Below are 16564 nucleotides of genomic sequence, written 5' to 3'. Positions count from 1 at the left end.
CAATTTTCCTTTTGGTTAACAGATTAGAGCATCCTGATGAGCTATATCATCAAAATTAAATACTAGATTAAGGCACACTTTAGTCAAAGGTATTTTCTTAATACAAAGATTCAAAACTTTCTCTGTTTTGTATAGACACAAGTTTCATTTACATAAACATGAAGTCTATACATGAATTCATGCAAGTAAACATTTACAAGAAGATAAGCAAAAATGAGAGGTAGCGGTTCCAGACACCATATACAGGGACTTGACAACTTCAATAGAATGGATTCTTGATGCTTCTTCAATCAAGGCTTTGATCAGGGTTAAATTGCCGAACTCAACTTGGCCTTCTTTACTATTTAAATTCGTATAACAATTCCATCTCAGCAAGCCTTTGTGTTGGCCCAAATCTCCCTGGAACAGAGCTGATCTCTTACCTTTGCAGCCAATAACCATCATTTGTGTGGAGAATCCACCTGTTACTTGTAACTAGATCTTCTCTATTGCACTGGTTGAGAATTCTCTGAAATCATCATGCCTTACAGATGCTATGATGTGGGTTTGGATTCTGGACTTTGAGACTAGCTTCATTGTGAACCTTCAAGATATGCCAGAGCCAGAGTAAGCAATTGCACCATGCATTGAGAGTAGCTTTCATATGACCTTCTCCTCTCACATATCGGATCATGAGGTCTAGATAAGTTTATCTTCTGTGTTTCTTCTGTGTTTCCATCTCTCATTGGCGTGCTTTATATTGCTCAAACTTCTTCTCGTGAGGATGGAGAGCTGATCAATTTCACCTCCCTTCTTTAGCCTCTTAGTTTTTATACTTGGGGCACTTGAGTTTCAGGAGGTCTCATCGAATTCACGACAAAAATTTCATGATGTGGCATGGAAAGATCAGCCAAAACTTGCACAGAGAATCACCATTGCATGCGAAGCCCTTTAAGATAACTTCTCCGCACCCCTGACGGTTGTCACCCCTTACCAGCATCAAGAAATATATACATGATGCTTTAACCTTTTCTGAATTCCTGGGGAGAAAAGTCAATTTTCCTGTTATAAGGACAGAGAACTGACTCACTTAAGATTGAGAGATGGCCTGTTGAATATACTTGAAAGCTTTCTGATAATTTAGAAAACCCATAAACCAGAACTCAAATTTATCCACAGTAACTACTTGTATGTACTTCTGGTTTGGATTGTTCACATTTTCACGTTGGTTGGCTCCCTTTATCTTCTTTAATGGAATCATGACCTGTATACGATAAAGTGAATCTGTTCAGTGAATATTCACTAGGATCATCTGAAGAAAGAGCGGGCGGAGGGAGTAAGAGATGTTTTCAAAGAACATTTAAGTTGCGAATTTCTATCCTGAATTTACCTTGTATGGTGTTCTAATAACATCTTTTGTTGGCAGAGTGAATGTAAGAGATCTCTCACTGCAGAAGGCAACATTTTCATCTGAGATAAAGAGGAGACCTGCAATAGGACCAGCTGATGTTGACAAATAACATTGGGAAGCATTCAATAACTTCTCTCCTTCTCTAGCATTGAAGATCTGCTTGAATAACTTCTCAACACCACCTTCTTGAAGAATTCTGGCACCCAACCTCAACTTCCCCTTCATAGTTGCAGATACCTTGGGCCCCAATCTAACTGTTACACCCAACAATTTGCAACAACATTAAATACTGCTCATTATTCTTACCAATGGCAATTAGAAATACTAGTTTAGAGAAGAAAAAGATTGAAATTTCAGAAAACATGTTCTCGTATTTTTAGTAAAAAACTAGATGCTCAGAAGAACGACTCCTCAGCTCTCATAAAGAGAACAGTTTTTATCAAAGCAACCCAAAAACAAGAGAAAGAAAATGGGAACAAGAAATGGATAATTCAACTCTAACAAGAAGATAGTTACCATGTTCATGTACTCCATGTGTGAAACTTTCAGCTTTTTTTCCCAGCTTGTTGATCCATTCTATCAGTGTGTTAACTCTATCTGCATTGACAAAGCTAAACCATTAATGCGTAGCTTAAAGGTTTTAATTCTTTTGTTATAGCTAATAGTTAGAAAATTAGCTGTAGAATATTTGCAGCACATAATAGAGAGATCCCGGGGAGAGAGAGATTACTTTGTTTGGATCTGGGAGACTCCTTTGAGGGAGTGGAAATAAAATATGGGCTAGAAGTTTCTGATACAGTAGTAGAATTCTCTGCTGATTTTGCAACTGTATAAGATACTGAGCTAACTGGAATTCCAATGACATGATCTGGAAATTGGTTCTTCATATTGAATGAACACAGATCCAATCTGCTAACACTTTTTATTGAATAGCTCTGTTTCTCTTATCTGAGACTACAAGACCCAAATGTTCTTCACGGCCAGAGAAGGAGATGAATGGCTTTCACTGGTGGAGCAAACCTTGCAGTTTGGTAGTATATTTAAAGGAACAGAGTTGGGTGGTGAGTGAATGACAACATTCTTTTGCCAAGTCATCTATGGCTCATCAACAGCAATAAAGAGAGAGATGGATAAAGAAAGAAAAATAAAGTGGCCCTGTAGAATTGTCTCTTGGCCTTTCAAAGAGCTTGGTAAGGTCCAATCTTGCTTGTGATTTTCTCCATGTTGAAAAGTGAGGAGGCCCAGTGAGGAAGAAAAGGTAGATTTGACCATTTAGGTTATTCATATAAATAAAAGTAACCATTGTTAAAGCATTAGAGGACTCAATAAAACGAAATCATAACCTGGGTCCTGAGCTGTAGATACCAAAATAATAAAAATAACAATTGTTAGCAGGTAATGCTAATGTGAATCTTGTATGACAATTTACCCATAGCACATGGGATCTTTGATGGCACAGAAAGATTGTCTTTCCAACATTGTTACTACTTTTAAGTTTCCAGGAGAATGACATAATTACATATTTGATATTCTTGTTATTTCTTGGTCAAAAGTATAATTAAAGACCCATAGAAGAGGTCCCAATATATTCAAACCTCACATTCAATAAGGTCTAAAGCTTTCAGTTGGTTCAACATTGTTAACTTTCAAAGACACCTTGATTGCTTGCAACTTAGTCAGCATTATCCATCTCAGTACTATATGATGATCAGTAGAAACAGAGGAAAATGATCATACAAGTCTCAGTGATATTAGGTTTCTAAATTTACTGACCATTGCAATTGTAAACTACAAAGATTTAATCTTCAATCTCTGATGCAGACATGGGCTTTCCTTATTTGTGCTAGCAACATGGCTTAGTGATAGAATTGCTTAGAAGTAATATTTACAAAATAAAGATCACAGAAGAACCCTAAACTAATGATCAAATACCACACTAGATAGAATACTAATTTGACAAAAATAAGCATTAAATATTACATCACTATGGCCAGATTACATTAATCAAACAGTGATGTCAAAACCTGCTTAGGAATAGAAAGCTTTCTATTAAGGAAAATGCACATGTATGCTTATATGTAAAGCAGGGATTTTGCCTCTTTTTTTTCCTACTCAACCTGAGGTGGAAGGGAGTGGTTAGTAGGCCAGGAACCTAAAGATGCTTCAGCTCTTTTCATAGTGGCCACCTCATATAATATGGATGTGGAAAGGGGATAGGGCAGCAACCCATATTTTATGCTTTGGAAAGCAGGGGAAATGGCATCACTGCATCAGAATTGCATCAGCTCGTACTCGCACAGGCTAGGAAAAAGAAGAAATTGATGCAGACCCGAATCAAATGGCCGAGATGTTTGACGCCCAACACAACCATCCTAAGGTGCTAAAAAGGTTTGAACGTATCAATGCCTCCAAGGAAAAGCATGGACCCAGCCCAAGCTACCAGACTGACCTATCTTGCGGTTGGATAAGGATGCCATATATTTACAGTGAAAATGGAATAAAACCACTCAAAATGAAACAAAAAACAAAAAAACCTACCCTTCTGCTTCTCGCTTGCTCAAGAAAGTCCCAAACCCAGATGTGCAAGGCCCGATTTGGCAGTTTTTCGACTGTTACAGAACCTTCAAGCACGCATTTCTTAGTCTTGGGGAGCCTTTTCTACGTATTTCCACAGTACTTCGGTAGGGCAGAAGGAGACAAAGTCAAATGATAGAGCGAATATATATACAGATTTTTTCCTTTTTTGGTAAAGAGATAGAGAGAATATTTCAGTTCTCCAAAAACTGATCCATAAAATGAGGGGAAAAATATCCTCTCCAAGTCCAATTCTAAGCCCTTTGCAAGAGTCCATTCAACTGCAAGGAGGATATGGACACGCATTCCCAAGTATTGAAATATGCATTCAAGTTGTTTGAGAGGATTCGGATCCAAAAAGAGGAGGGGAGGGGTCTATCTCCATGTGGCCTATGGTACCACATGAAATGTACTGCAGCAACACCTTTTGAGGTACCTTAGAAAATGCCATGTGATAGGCTCTGGTTGACCAAAATAGAGATTCTACACGTTGATTTTCCGATCCCAATTCTGGGACATCTGATGGTCTGATTTTTGAGATCCAGGTTTTGTTGGAAAGGTCTCGAAATTTACTATCCACTGATGTAAGAATTGGTGGTGATTTGACCAAAAACTGGTTCAATATTAGGGTCAAAGTTTGAGGTACTTTCTAGGTGCAATTTTTGTAAAACAGCTCCCTGTGTAGTACACAGTTATTTTCTGTTCTCAAGCTTTTTTCTAGAACTCTTCAATATCTGCCATTATTGATCGAAACCTTTGAAGATCTGAAGATTGGCGCTGCATTTTATCCCTCTGGTTCGTTTTGATCGCTGCTGCAAGATGAATCTCTCCTCCTATTTTCTCCACAAAATGGCTGCTGCAAGATGTCTCACTCTCGGCTGGACTGAAATGCCATTAAGGTTTTGAGATTGATGAAGAAGAGGAAGGGCAAGAAATTTAGGGGATGGTGTTTAGAAAAGAAGATGAATCTACTAACCGGCGATGTGGGTAAAGAATAGGTCACCATTTTGTTTGTGCTTTAAAAAATTGAACGTCTCAGATTTTATGTCAGAAAATCAATGACTGAGATTGATGGAGCACTGCCATCATTGTTTTATAATGGCAATGCTCAAGTGCTGTGACCTTTTTATGGCCACAAAAAGTAATTTACGTAAAATAATGGTGAAATCGCACTGCAAACTTTTACCGAAAATTAAATATACAAAAAAAACAGGCAGCCACTTAAAACACCCTCCAAAACCGACTTAAAAAGGGAAATCTGAGGCCCCTAACAAAAACGGGACAGGTTCCGCATCAATAAAAGTGTCAAAAATAAGAAAATTACAATCGATAATAGATACAAAAATTTACATCCCCTTTGATCAATTTACAAAATTCATTTGGGAAGTCGAAAAGTCTCCACATCATCCTCTGTTGGTTGATTCACCTCCCTCTACACATGCTTATATTTCACCGAATAAAGAGAGGCACTCAAATGGTGGATTTTACTCTTTAACCACTATAATGGCCAAGGACATTTAATCGTTCCATTTACCATGCCCACAACCAATTTGAAATCTGATCGAATGGACACTTCATAGAAACCTTTTTAATACATAAAGTGATACATCGGAAGATAGCATACAACTCTATAAAAAGGACTGATCTATTTACACGCACACATGCAAAAGCAATAATGAGAGTACCCATAGCATCACGAATTAGCCCACCATAAGTTGCCTTTTCTTAGGATAGAAAATCATCACAATGCAAAGCAAACATAACCTGAAGAGATTGAAACCATGAACATGCCTTCCGAACAGTAGAAATCCAATGCACATTAATTCCCCAGTTATCAACAAGAAACTGATTTCTAGGGGAGTAAGTCTCAGTAAGAGAAATGGAGGTACACCTAGAAAAACACATCTTCGTTAATTGCAGCAACAACTTTTTTTTTATGAAAATATAATCACACAAACTACACACCAATCCCAAAATGTTAATTGCAGCAACAACTTGAGGTCTTGTTTTAGTATTATTATGGAATAATCTAAAATTCCTCTCTTGCCATACATGTTGAATAGTAGAACAAAAAGCCAACTTACCAATTATTTGAATGGGATCATCTCCATTAAACTTGTATCTAATCCAAACAGCTTCATCTTTCATATTTTGAACTTGTTTTGTGCTTTGGGAATAAGAAGAAAGAATATCCCCCCATAATTTTTAAGTAAAAGAACAATCAAAGAAAAGATTGTTCCGACTCTCTAAACCAACCCAACAAAAAACACAACTGAGATTTACCCCAACTTGTCGTCTAATAAGAGCTGGTCCTTAGTTGGCATGGCATCCACACTGCATCCCCAAGTGGTTAAAGACTATCTTGGAATATTTCCAGAAAACCAAACCGCAGCAACCACAAGTTGTACTTCTTCGAAAGCCCCAAGCTTTATCGTTGGTAGTAAACCAAAGCTCTGCCTCTGAGAAACCAAAAGTTCCAACTGAATCAGAATCGTTGAAGAAGATAACCAATACGTTTGGGAAGGAGGGGGTACAAAAAGGGGTGAGGGAGGGTGGATTGCAACGTGCACACGGTGTGGGGTGGGTAAAGGAGAGAGGGCATAACGCATAAGTGAGGCAGGGATACGAGTGAGACCGGGGGAAGAGGAGGTGGTGAGGGAGAGGGCTTGTGGAGGTGGTGGGGCTGAGGGCGGGGGCTGCAAAAGGTGGGGGTGGCGTTGGGTTTTTTTTTTTCAAAGAACCAAATCACTTTTAATGGCGGTAAAATAATTGACGTTAACAGTAAATTACAGCCGCTAAAGCCCTTATTTCTTGTAATGATTCTATTAAGTAGAGAGGCCCAACAGGTATATAAATTCATCTTAGATCTTAGATTAGTCAACTTAAAATTATTCTAGACATTGTCCCTAATGTGTCACCCTTTTTTTGGGTTGTCGGATAGGATCCGACTCCTCTACTTCCGTCTGCCCGGTACTGTCGTGCGCCCCCACATACAAGTGTGGTGGAAAGTACCGCCTTACCCCCGCTCGGCCAAGGCGCTCGGGCAGGGGTAAGGCGGTACATTCAGTCTTGCTTGTGTGTGGTACGCACACGACAATAGGGGCAGGTGGAAGTAGAGGAGTCGAATTGGGTCGGATATGGATGTCATTAATATAGTGGGCCTGGTGGCTCTGATACAATATTAAAATGTTCAACTTAAAAGCTTAAGCTATTAGGTGGTTTTCCCGACTTGGTATATGAAGTCATTCAAGGTAGTTTAGTTGATGTGAGATTATTCACCACCCATGTTAACTCTAACACCAAGAAACATGAAGAAACAAAACAAATTTTAGTAAGGATGAGACAGACATTTGATGTGGTTCACACACCAATTAGATGTGCTACATCCACAGGGGAAGCTGAAGATGATTTACTATGTAATGAAATTAAAATAAGATGGAGATCTTTCAAGAACTTTCCCCAGAAAAAAATATCGGAGATAGAAAAACTTTGAAACGGGTACAAGAATTCAAGACACACACATAAACAACACTTCTTATGACCTCTACTTTAATCTATAGATTTTTTGTTCTTTCATTAAAAAATTTAACCTTTATTCTATTTATTTTTATTCCTATTGCATTTTCTTTTCCTTTTAAGACAATTCCAATAAAATATTTTCTGTGGAAACAAAAGGAGCCTAACTTACCATAAAATTAATTGCATCATTACTTCTCTTCTTCGAGGATTTCAAAGGGGAAAAAGAAACACAAATTAGGTCAGTATTTCTTCTACAGTCAGTTATCTACTCCACAGTTTGATAAATATGTTTAAATAAAAAGCATCCCAATGCACGAGGCTCATGCTATTGCAGGGTATGGGAGGGTCAAATGTACATAGCCTTACCCCTTGCTTCGCAAGAGAGGCTATTTCCAAGTTTTGAACCCGCAAACAACAGGTTACAATAGCACAACTTAACTGATGCGCCAAGGCTCGTAACAGTTTGATAAATGTGTTTCCAGATAAAAATGAATTTTGTTGCTGAATTTGCCTTTGTTTAATAGATTAGAACACATTCCCGGTGAACTGTATCATCGAAATCAAATAGTAGATTATGGTACACACATTACTTAAAGGTATTTTCTTCCATCCAAAGATACACAAGACTTTTTGTGCTTTGTATAGACATAAGTTTCATTAACATAAACATGAAGTCTGCACATGAATTCATGTCAGTAAATTTAGCATTAGAGAAGCAAAAATGAGAGGTGATTCCTGTCACCATATACATGGACTTGACAACTTCAATAAAATGGATTCTTGATCAGTACTAATCATCAAACTCAACTTGGCCTTTTTTACCATTTAAATTTGTATGACAATTCCATCTCAGCAAGCCTCTGTGTTGGCCCAAACCTCCCTGAAACATAGCTGATCTCATACCATTGCAGCCAATAACCATCATTTGTGTAGAGAATACATGTGTTATTTGTGTTGAGAGCCACATGATGTTTCTCTGGTTGGGAATTGAAAACTCTTTGAAATCTTCATGCCTTACAAATGCTATGATGTGGTTTTGGATTCTGGACTTTGGGACTAACTTCATTGTGAACCTTAAAGATATGCCAGATCCAGAGTAAGAACTTGCACCATGCATTGAGAGGAGCTTTCAGATGGCCGCCTCCTCTAAAAGATCAGATCATGAGGTCTAGATAAGTTTATCTTCTAAGCTTCCATCTCTCTTGGGCGTGCTTTATATAGCTTGAACTTCTTCTCTTGAGGACAGAGAGCTGATCAATTCCTCAACCTTTCTTTAGCATATCAAATCTTATATTCAGCGCACTTGAATTTCAGGAGTTCTCATCGAATTTTCCTTAGAAAATTTCGTGATGTGGCACTGAAAGATCAGTCCAGACTTGCACAAAGAATCACCATTGCCTTGGAGACCCCTTAAGATAACTTCATCACACCCCTGAAGGTTGTCACCCATTACCAGCATCAAGAAATACATACATGATGCTTTAACCTTTGCTGAAGTCCTGAGAGGAAAAATCAATTCTCTTGTTATAATGACAGAGAACTGAGTCAATTAAGATTGAGAGATGGCCTGTTGAATATACTTGAAAGCTTTCTGATAATTTAGAAAACCCATAAACCAGAACTCAAATTTATCCACAGTAACTACTTGTATGTACTTCTGGTGGGGATTGTTCACATTTTCACTTTGGTTGGCTCCCTTTATCTTCTTTAATGGAATCATGACCAGTATAAGATAATAAGAACGTGTTGAGTGAATATTTAATAGGATCATCTGAAGAAAAAAATGGCGGAGGGGTGGGGAGAAAGATGTTTTCAAAGAACATTTAAGTTGGGAATTTCTACCCTGAATTTACCTTGTAAGGTGTTTTAATCAACTCTTGTGTTGGCAGAGTGAATGTAAGAGATCTCTCACTGCAGAATGCAATATTTTCAGTGGAGATAAAGAGGAGCCCTGCAATAGGACCAGCTGTTGTTGACAAATAACATTGGGAAGCATTCAATAGCTTCTCTCCTTCTCCAACACTGAAGATCTGATTAAATAACTTCTCAACACCACCTTCTCGAAGAATTCTGACACCCAACCTCAACTTCCCCTTCACAGTTGCAGATACCTTGGGCCCCAATTTAACTGTAACAACCAACAATTTGGAACAACATTAAATACTGTTCATTATTCTAACCATAGAAATTGGTGTTTAATACTAGTTTAGAGAAGAAAAGTATTGAAATTTCCGAAAACAAGTTCGCATATTTTTAGTAAAAAACTAGATACTCAGAAGAAAGACTCCTCAGTTCTCATACAGAGAAGAGTTTTTATCATAGCAACCAAAAACAAAATTAAAAGAAAATGGGAACAAGAAATATATAATTCAATCCTAACAAGAAGGTGTTTACCATGCTCACGAACTCCATGTGTGAAACTGTCAGCTTTTTTTCCTAGCTTGTTGATCCATTCTATCAGTGTGTCGACTCTATCTGCATTTTCAAAGCTAAACCATTAATCACCATAGCAGAAAGATTTAAATTCTTTGTTATAGCTAATAATTATATGCAATGGATAATAGAGAGAGAGTTTACATTGATTAGATCTGGGAGACTCCTTTGAAGGAGTGGAGATAAAATATGGGCTAGCAGTTTCTGATACAATAGTAGAATTCTCTGCTGTTTTTTCAAATGTATAAGATACTGAGCTAACTGGAATTCCAATGACATGATCTATAAATTGGTTCTTCATATTGAATGATCACAGATTCAATCTACTCACGCTTCGTATTTGAAAATCCCCGTTTCTCTTATCTAAGACTACAAGAACCAAATGTTCTCCACGGCCAGAGAACAAGATGAATGGCTTTCACTCTTGGAGCAAAACTTGAAGTTTTGTAGCATATTTGAAGGAACAGAGTTGAGTGGTGAATGAATCACGACATTCTGTTGCCTAGTTATCTATGGCTCATCAACAGCAATAAAGACAGATATGGATAAAGAAAGAAAAATAAAGAGGTCCTATAGAAATCTCTGCTGGTGGTGGCCTTTCAAAGAGCTTGAAAGGTCCAATCTTACTTGTGATTCTCCATGTTGAAAAGTGGAAGTGGGGAGGGGCGGTGAGGGAAGAAAGGTAGATATGGCCATTAAAGTTATTTATATAAATAAAAATAACAATTGTTAAAGCATTTGAGGACTCAATCAAATGAAATCATAACCTGGGTCCTGGGCTGTAGATATAAAATAAAATAAAAATAACAATTGTTAGCAGGAAATGCTTATGTGAATCTTGTATGATGGCACAGAAAGATTTTCTTTCCACCATTGTTACTACTTTTAAGTTTTCAGGAGAATGACATAATTACACATTTGATATTCTTGTTATTTGTTGGTCAAAAGTAACCAGTTTTTGTACAAGTTACAATTGAAGACCCAAAGAAGAGGTCCTTGATTGCTTGACACATAAGTCAGCATATCCATCTCGGTACTAAATGATGATGAATAGAAACAGAGGAAAATGGTCCTCACTCCATGCAGACAACCATTATATGTGGTCATCAATACTAGTCTCAGTGATATTGGGTTACTAAATTTACTGAGCATTGCAACTGTAATCTTCCAATACAACAAGCTTGTAAACTATAAAGATTTAATCTTCAATTGTTAGGATTTAGAATGGTTTGTTAGAATGCAATTGTGCTTTTCAATCTTCCTACAAAATATCATATATTTTCATTTTCAAATTTATGCTATTTGTCTCACTGATGCAGCCATAGGATTTCTTCATTTGTGCAAGCAACATCGCTTAGTGATACTATTGCTTAGAAGTAATATTACAAAATCTAAATCACAGAACCCAAAACTAATATCAAATACCACACTAGATAGTATACTAATTTGACAAAAATAAGCAATAATTATTACATCACTTTGGAAGATTACACTAATAAACAAAACATGCTTAGAAAGAAAAGACAATTATAGAAAGCCTCCTATTAAGGACAATGCACATGTATGTTTATACGTAAAGCAGGGCTTTTGGCTTTTTTTTTTCTTACTCAACCTGAGGTGGAAGGGAGCAGCAGTTAGAAGGCCAGGAACCTAAAGATGCTTCAGCTCTTTTCATAGTGTCCACCTCATATAATACAGATGTGGAAAGAGGATAGGGCAGCAACTCATATTTTATACTTTGGCAAGCAGAGAAATGGCATCACTGCATCAGAACTGCATCAGCTCGTATTCTCATAGGCCAGGAAAAAGAATAAATATCCCATTTTACGGGGATTTGAGAACTCTTAATCTCACATTGAAGGGGTAAAGACTAAAGAGAACCTCTGGTCCAACTTTCAATAAAACTGGGTAGTTAGTATCATCAAATTTAAAGGTATAAAATTGGTGTGCGTACCAGATGCTGACTTTCTTTGATTTTACAGGTAGTAAACATGGTTTCCACAGAGCACCTACTTGGGTACTTCCATATTTCCACCTGCAATCATAAATTTTGGACATGAATCATGTTTAAACCATCTCGTCGAATACCCAAGGTTATGGCACGTTACTGTGGACTGTAAGACAGTAAGACTTGCTTTACCCCAGCTCAGAAGGCATGTTTGAAAGCATGGATGCATTCGAAGGTAAATAGGGCTTCAACCATGGTTTTAAAATTCTTGATCAGATTGGCCGGATTGGATTGGTTACTTCAGGATTGTTTGTGACTAATCCTTAAGAGCTTGGTCAGATTCATTCTGAATCAGACAGAGGCAACTCTGAAATGACAGTTTGACTCCGAGCTTGAAAACCTTTGGTTCAATTCAAAGTATGTTAGTTGATGTGAGATTATTCACCACACTTCTCATGACTTCTACTTTACTCTATAAATTTTTTGTTCTTTCATTAAAAACTTAACCTTGATTCTATTTATTTTCATTCCTACAGTGTTTTCTTTTCTTTTTAAGACAATTCCTATAAAATATTTTCTGTTAAAACAAAAGGAAAGGAGCCTTACTTACCATAAAATTGCATCATTACTTCTCTTCTAAGATATATTAGTTTTCCTTCAAGGATTTCAAAAGGCAAAAAGAAAACAAAAATTAGGTCTCAATTTCTTCTACAATTAGTTCTCCACTCCACGGTTCAATAAATATGTTTCAAGAATAAAAACTGAATTTTGTTGCCGAATTTGCCTTTGGTTTATAGATTAGAGAACATTCCCGGTGAACCGTATCATCAAAATCAAATAGTAGATTAAGGTACACACTTTACTCAAAGGTATTTTCTTACATCCAAAGATCCACAAGACTTTTTGTGCTTTGTATATACATATGTTTCATTAACATAAACAAGAAGTCTGCACATGAATTCATGTGAGTGAATTTAGCATTTACAAGAAGAGAAGCAAAAGTGAGAGGTGATTCCAGACACCATATACAGGGACTTGACAACTTCAATAAAATGATTCTTGGCCTTTTTTACTATTTAAATTTGTATGGCAATTCCATCTCAGCAAGCCTCTCTGTTGGCCCAAATCTCCCTGAAACATAGCTGACCTCTTACCATTGCAGCCAATAACCATCATTTGTATGGAGAATACATGTGTTATTTGGAACTGGATCTCCATTCTCTTCTGCACTGATTGGGAGCCTCATTATGTTTCTCTGGTTGGGAAATGAAAACTCTTTGAAATCTTCATGCCTTACAAGTTACAAATGCTATGATGTGGTTTTGGATTTGGATTTTGAGATTAGTTCATTCTGAACCTTAAAGATATGCCAGATCCAGAGTAAGAACTTGCACCATGCATTGAGAGGAGCTTTCAGATGGCCTCCTCTTCTAAAATATCGGATCATGAGGTCTAGATAAGTTAATCTTCTAAGCTTCCATCTCTCTTAGGCGTGCTTTATATAGCTTGAACTTCTTCTCTTGAGGGCAGAGAGCTGATCAATTCCTCCTTTCCTTAGCATACCAAATCTTATGTTCAGAGCACTTGAGTTTCAGGAGTTCTCATTGAATTCTCCACAAAATATTTCGTGATGTGGCACTGAAAGATCAGTCCAGACTTGCACAGAGAATCACCATTGCCTTGGAGACCCTTTAAGATAACTTCTCCACACCCTTGAAGGTTGTCACCCATTACCAGCATCAAGAAATACATACATGATGCTTTAACCTTTGCTGAATTCCTGGGAAGAAAAGCCAATTCTCTTGTTATAATGACAGAGAACTGACTCACTTAAGATTGAGAGATGGCCTGTTGAATATATTTGAAAGCTTTCTGATAATTTAGAAAACCCATAAACCAGAACTCAAATTTATCCACAGTAACTACTTGTATGTACTTCTGGTTTGGATTGTTCGCATTTTCACTTTGGTTGGCTCCCTTTATCTTCTTTAATGGTACCATGACCTGTATAAGATAATAAGAAAATTGTTAAAGTCGATAGTTATATGGGGGCAAATAAGTCTTTGTGTCTTTATTTATTTCTGTTTTTATATTTCAGCATATGTAAGGGCAATTCTGTCCAAGTTATTTCTGTTTTTATAAATAAGTATTGAATAACCTGAGTGAGATCATTTTCCATTCTCTCACGCAGGTCTCCTCTTCCACAACTTGCTCTCTTCCTCTTTTCCTCTCTCTTCTTCTTCTCTCTTCTCTTCTATTTTCCCTAATCTGGTTTTCTAACTGCTGATATTATAACAAAAATGTTGAGTGAATATTTAGTAGGATCATCTGAAGAAAAAAATATGGGCGGATGCGTGGGGAGAAAGATGTTTTCACAGAACATTTAAGTTCTGGAATTTCTATTCTGAATTTACCTTGTAAGGTGTTCTAATCAACTCTTGTGTTGGCAGAGTGAATGTAAGAGATCTCTCGCTGCAGAAGGCAACATTTTCAGTGGAGATAAAGAGGACCCCTGCTATAGGACCAGCTGTTGTTGACAAATAGCATTGGAAAGCATTCAATAGCTTCTCTCCTTCTCTAACACTGAAGATCTGCTTGAATAACTTCTCAACACCACCTTCTTGAAGAATTCTGGCACCCAACCTCAACTTCCCCTTCACAGTTGCAGATACCTTGGGCCCCAATCTAACTGTAACATCCAACAATTTGGAACAATATTCAAATACTGTTCCTTTTTCTAACCAATGCCAATTGGAAATACTAGTTTAGAGAAGAAATAGATTGAAATTTCAGAAAACATGTTCATTTTTTTTAGTAAAAAACTAGGTACTCAGAAGAAAGACTCCTCAGTTCTCATACAGAGAAGTGCTTTTATCATAGCAACCACACAGACAAAAAAAAAAAAAAGGAAAAGAAATAGATATACAACACTAACAAGAAGATGGTTACCATGCTCACGAGCTCCATGTGTGAAACTGCCAGCTTTTTTTCCCAGCTTGTTGACCCATTTTATCAGTGTGCCGACTCTATCTGCATTGCCAAAGCTAAACCATTAATACATAGCTTAGAGATTTAAATTCTTTTGTTATAGCTAATAGTTTAGCAAATTAGCTGTTGAATAAATGCAATACATAATAGAGAGGCCCCCCGGGAGAGAGAGAGATTACATTGTTTGGATCTGAGTGATTCCTTTGAAGGAGTGGAAATAAAATATGGGCTAGCAGTTTCTGATACAGAAGTAGGTTCCTCTGCTGATTTTTCAACTGTATAAGATACTGAGCTAACTGGAATTCCGATGACATGATCTGGAAATTGGTTCTTCATATTGGATGAACACAGATTAAATCTGCTAACGCTTCCTATTTGAAAAGCCCTGTTTATCTTATCTAAGACTACAAAACCCAAATGTTCTCCAAGGCCAGAGAAGAAGATGAATGGCTTTCAATGGTGGAGCAAAACTTGCATTTTGGTAGTATATATAAAGGAACAGAGTTGGGTGGTGAATCACAAGATTCTGTTGCCAAGTCATCTATGGTTCATCAACAACAATAAAGACAAATGGATAAAGAAAGAAAAAGGAAAAGGTACTGTAGATGCACAAAAAACTTAAAAACAATAAAATAAAGTAGATAGTTTGGAAAGTAATTCTTATATGAATCAATCTATGATTTTGGAGGTGTGTGTGCAATTTTTGTATGACCATACATACAAATGGGATTCTGTTCAAAATCTTGTCTCCATAGGATTGATTCATTGAATATGAATAAATTATAGGATCTTGGTGGCACAGAAAGATTGTCTTTCCACCATTGTTACTACTTTTAAGTTTCCATTAGAATGACATAATTACTCATTTGATATTCTTGTTATTTCTTGGTCAAAAGTAACCAGTTTTCGTAGATGTTACAATTGAAGACCCATAGAAGAGGTCCCAATAGATTCAAACCCCATATGCAATTAGGTCTAAAGCTTTCAGTACTTTCAGCATTGCTAACTGTCAAAGACACCTTGATTGTTTGCCATTGAGTCAACATTATCCATCTCGATACAATATGATATGATCTATAGAAACAGAGGAAAATGGTCCTCACTCCATGCAGACAAGCCATATCTGAGGTCATAGATACAAGTCTCAGTGATCTTGGCTTGCTAAATTTACTGAGCATTGAAATTGTAAACTATAAAGATTTAATCTTCAATCAATAGGATTTAGAATGGTTTGTTAGATTGAAGTTGTACTTTTAAATCTTCTGACAAAACATCATATATTTTCATTCATATTTTATGCCGTCTCTCTGATGCAGCAGCCATGGGCTTTCAGTATTTTTGCAAGCAACATTGCTTAGTGATAGTATTGTTCAGAAGTAATATTTACAAAATGAAAACCACAGAAGAACCCAAAGCTAAGGATTAAATACCACACTAGATGGTATATTGATTCGAGCATTAAATATTGCATCACTATGGAGGATTACACTAATCAAACAGTGAAGTCAAAACCTTGCTTAGAAAGAAAAGACAATTATAGAAAGCCTTCAATTAAGGACAATGCACGTGTATGCTTACATGTAAAGCAGGGGTTTTTGCTTTTATTTTCCTAATAAACCTGAGGTGGAAGGGAATGGTTAGTGGGCCATGAATCTAAAGATGCTTCAGCTCTTTTCATAGTGTCCACCTCATATAATATAGATGTGGAAAGG

The 16564-nt window shown here is 36.9% G+C and overlaps 2 protein-coding genes and 1 long non-coding RNA gene across 6 annotated transcripts in view; 1 reads left to right on the top strand and 2 right to left on the bottom strand.

Annotated features, from left to right (window-relative positions):
- The window catches only part of LOC122664810 (putative GEM-like protein 8), a 58293-nt gene extending 47964 nt beyond the window's left edge, over window positions 1-10329 (bottom strand). Inside the window, exons 1-4 of the mRNA XM_043860806.1 lie at window positions 10061-10329; window positions 9878-9958; window positions 9337-9611; window positions 8751-9206 (exon numbers count right to left, since the gene is read on the bottom strand). Of these exons, the coding sequence (XP_043716741.1) occupies window positions 9033-9206; window positions 9337-9611; window positions 9878-9958; window positions 10061-10217 (687 nt within the window). The 5' untranslated portion in view covers window positions 10218-10329 and the 3' untranslated portion in view covers window positions 8751-9032. The remainder of the gene's footprint in view (window positions 1-8750; window positions 9207-9336; window positions 9612-9877; window positions 9959-10060) is intronic.
- LOC122664809 (putative GEM-like protein 8) overlaps window positions 1-15447 on the bottom strand; it is a 43893-nt gene extending 28446 nt beyond the window's left edge. For 2 of the 4 annotated variants that reach the window (XM_043860799.1, XM_043860801.1), the window contains exon 1: window positions 15032-15447. In XM_043860799.1, coding sequence (XP_043716734.1) covers window positions 15032-15188 — 157 coding nt within the window. In that variant the 5' untranslated portion in view covers window positions 15189-15447. Of the gene's footprint in view, window positions 1-939; window positions 1244-1369; window positions 1645-1906; window positions 1988-2120; window positions 2454-15031 lie in introns of those variants that run through there. The other 2 variants (XM_043860804.1, XM_043860800.1) reach the window with 2 other exon arrangements.
- On the top strand, window positions 13413-14632 carry LOC122664814. Its single transcript, XR_006333380.1, has 2 exons — window positions 13413-13583; window positions 14315-14632. It is a non-coding gene; the product is annotated as an uncharacterized LOC122664814 (long non-coding RNA).
- Window positions 15448-16564: the final 1117 nt, after the last annotated feature.

The sequence above is a fragment of the Telopea speciosissima genome, chromosome 6 (genome assembly GCF_018873765.1).
Source record: "Telopea speciosissima isolate NSW1024214 ecotype Mountain lineage chromosome 6, Tspe_v1, whole genome shotgun sequence".
Classification (NCBI taxonomy): domain Eukaryota; kingdom Viridiplantae; phylum Streptophyta; class Magnoliopsida; order Proteales; family Proteaceae; genus Telopea; species Telopea speciosissima.
Note: the sequence above shows the minus strand (reverse complement) of the source record. Positions and strands in the feature narration are given on the sequence as shown.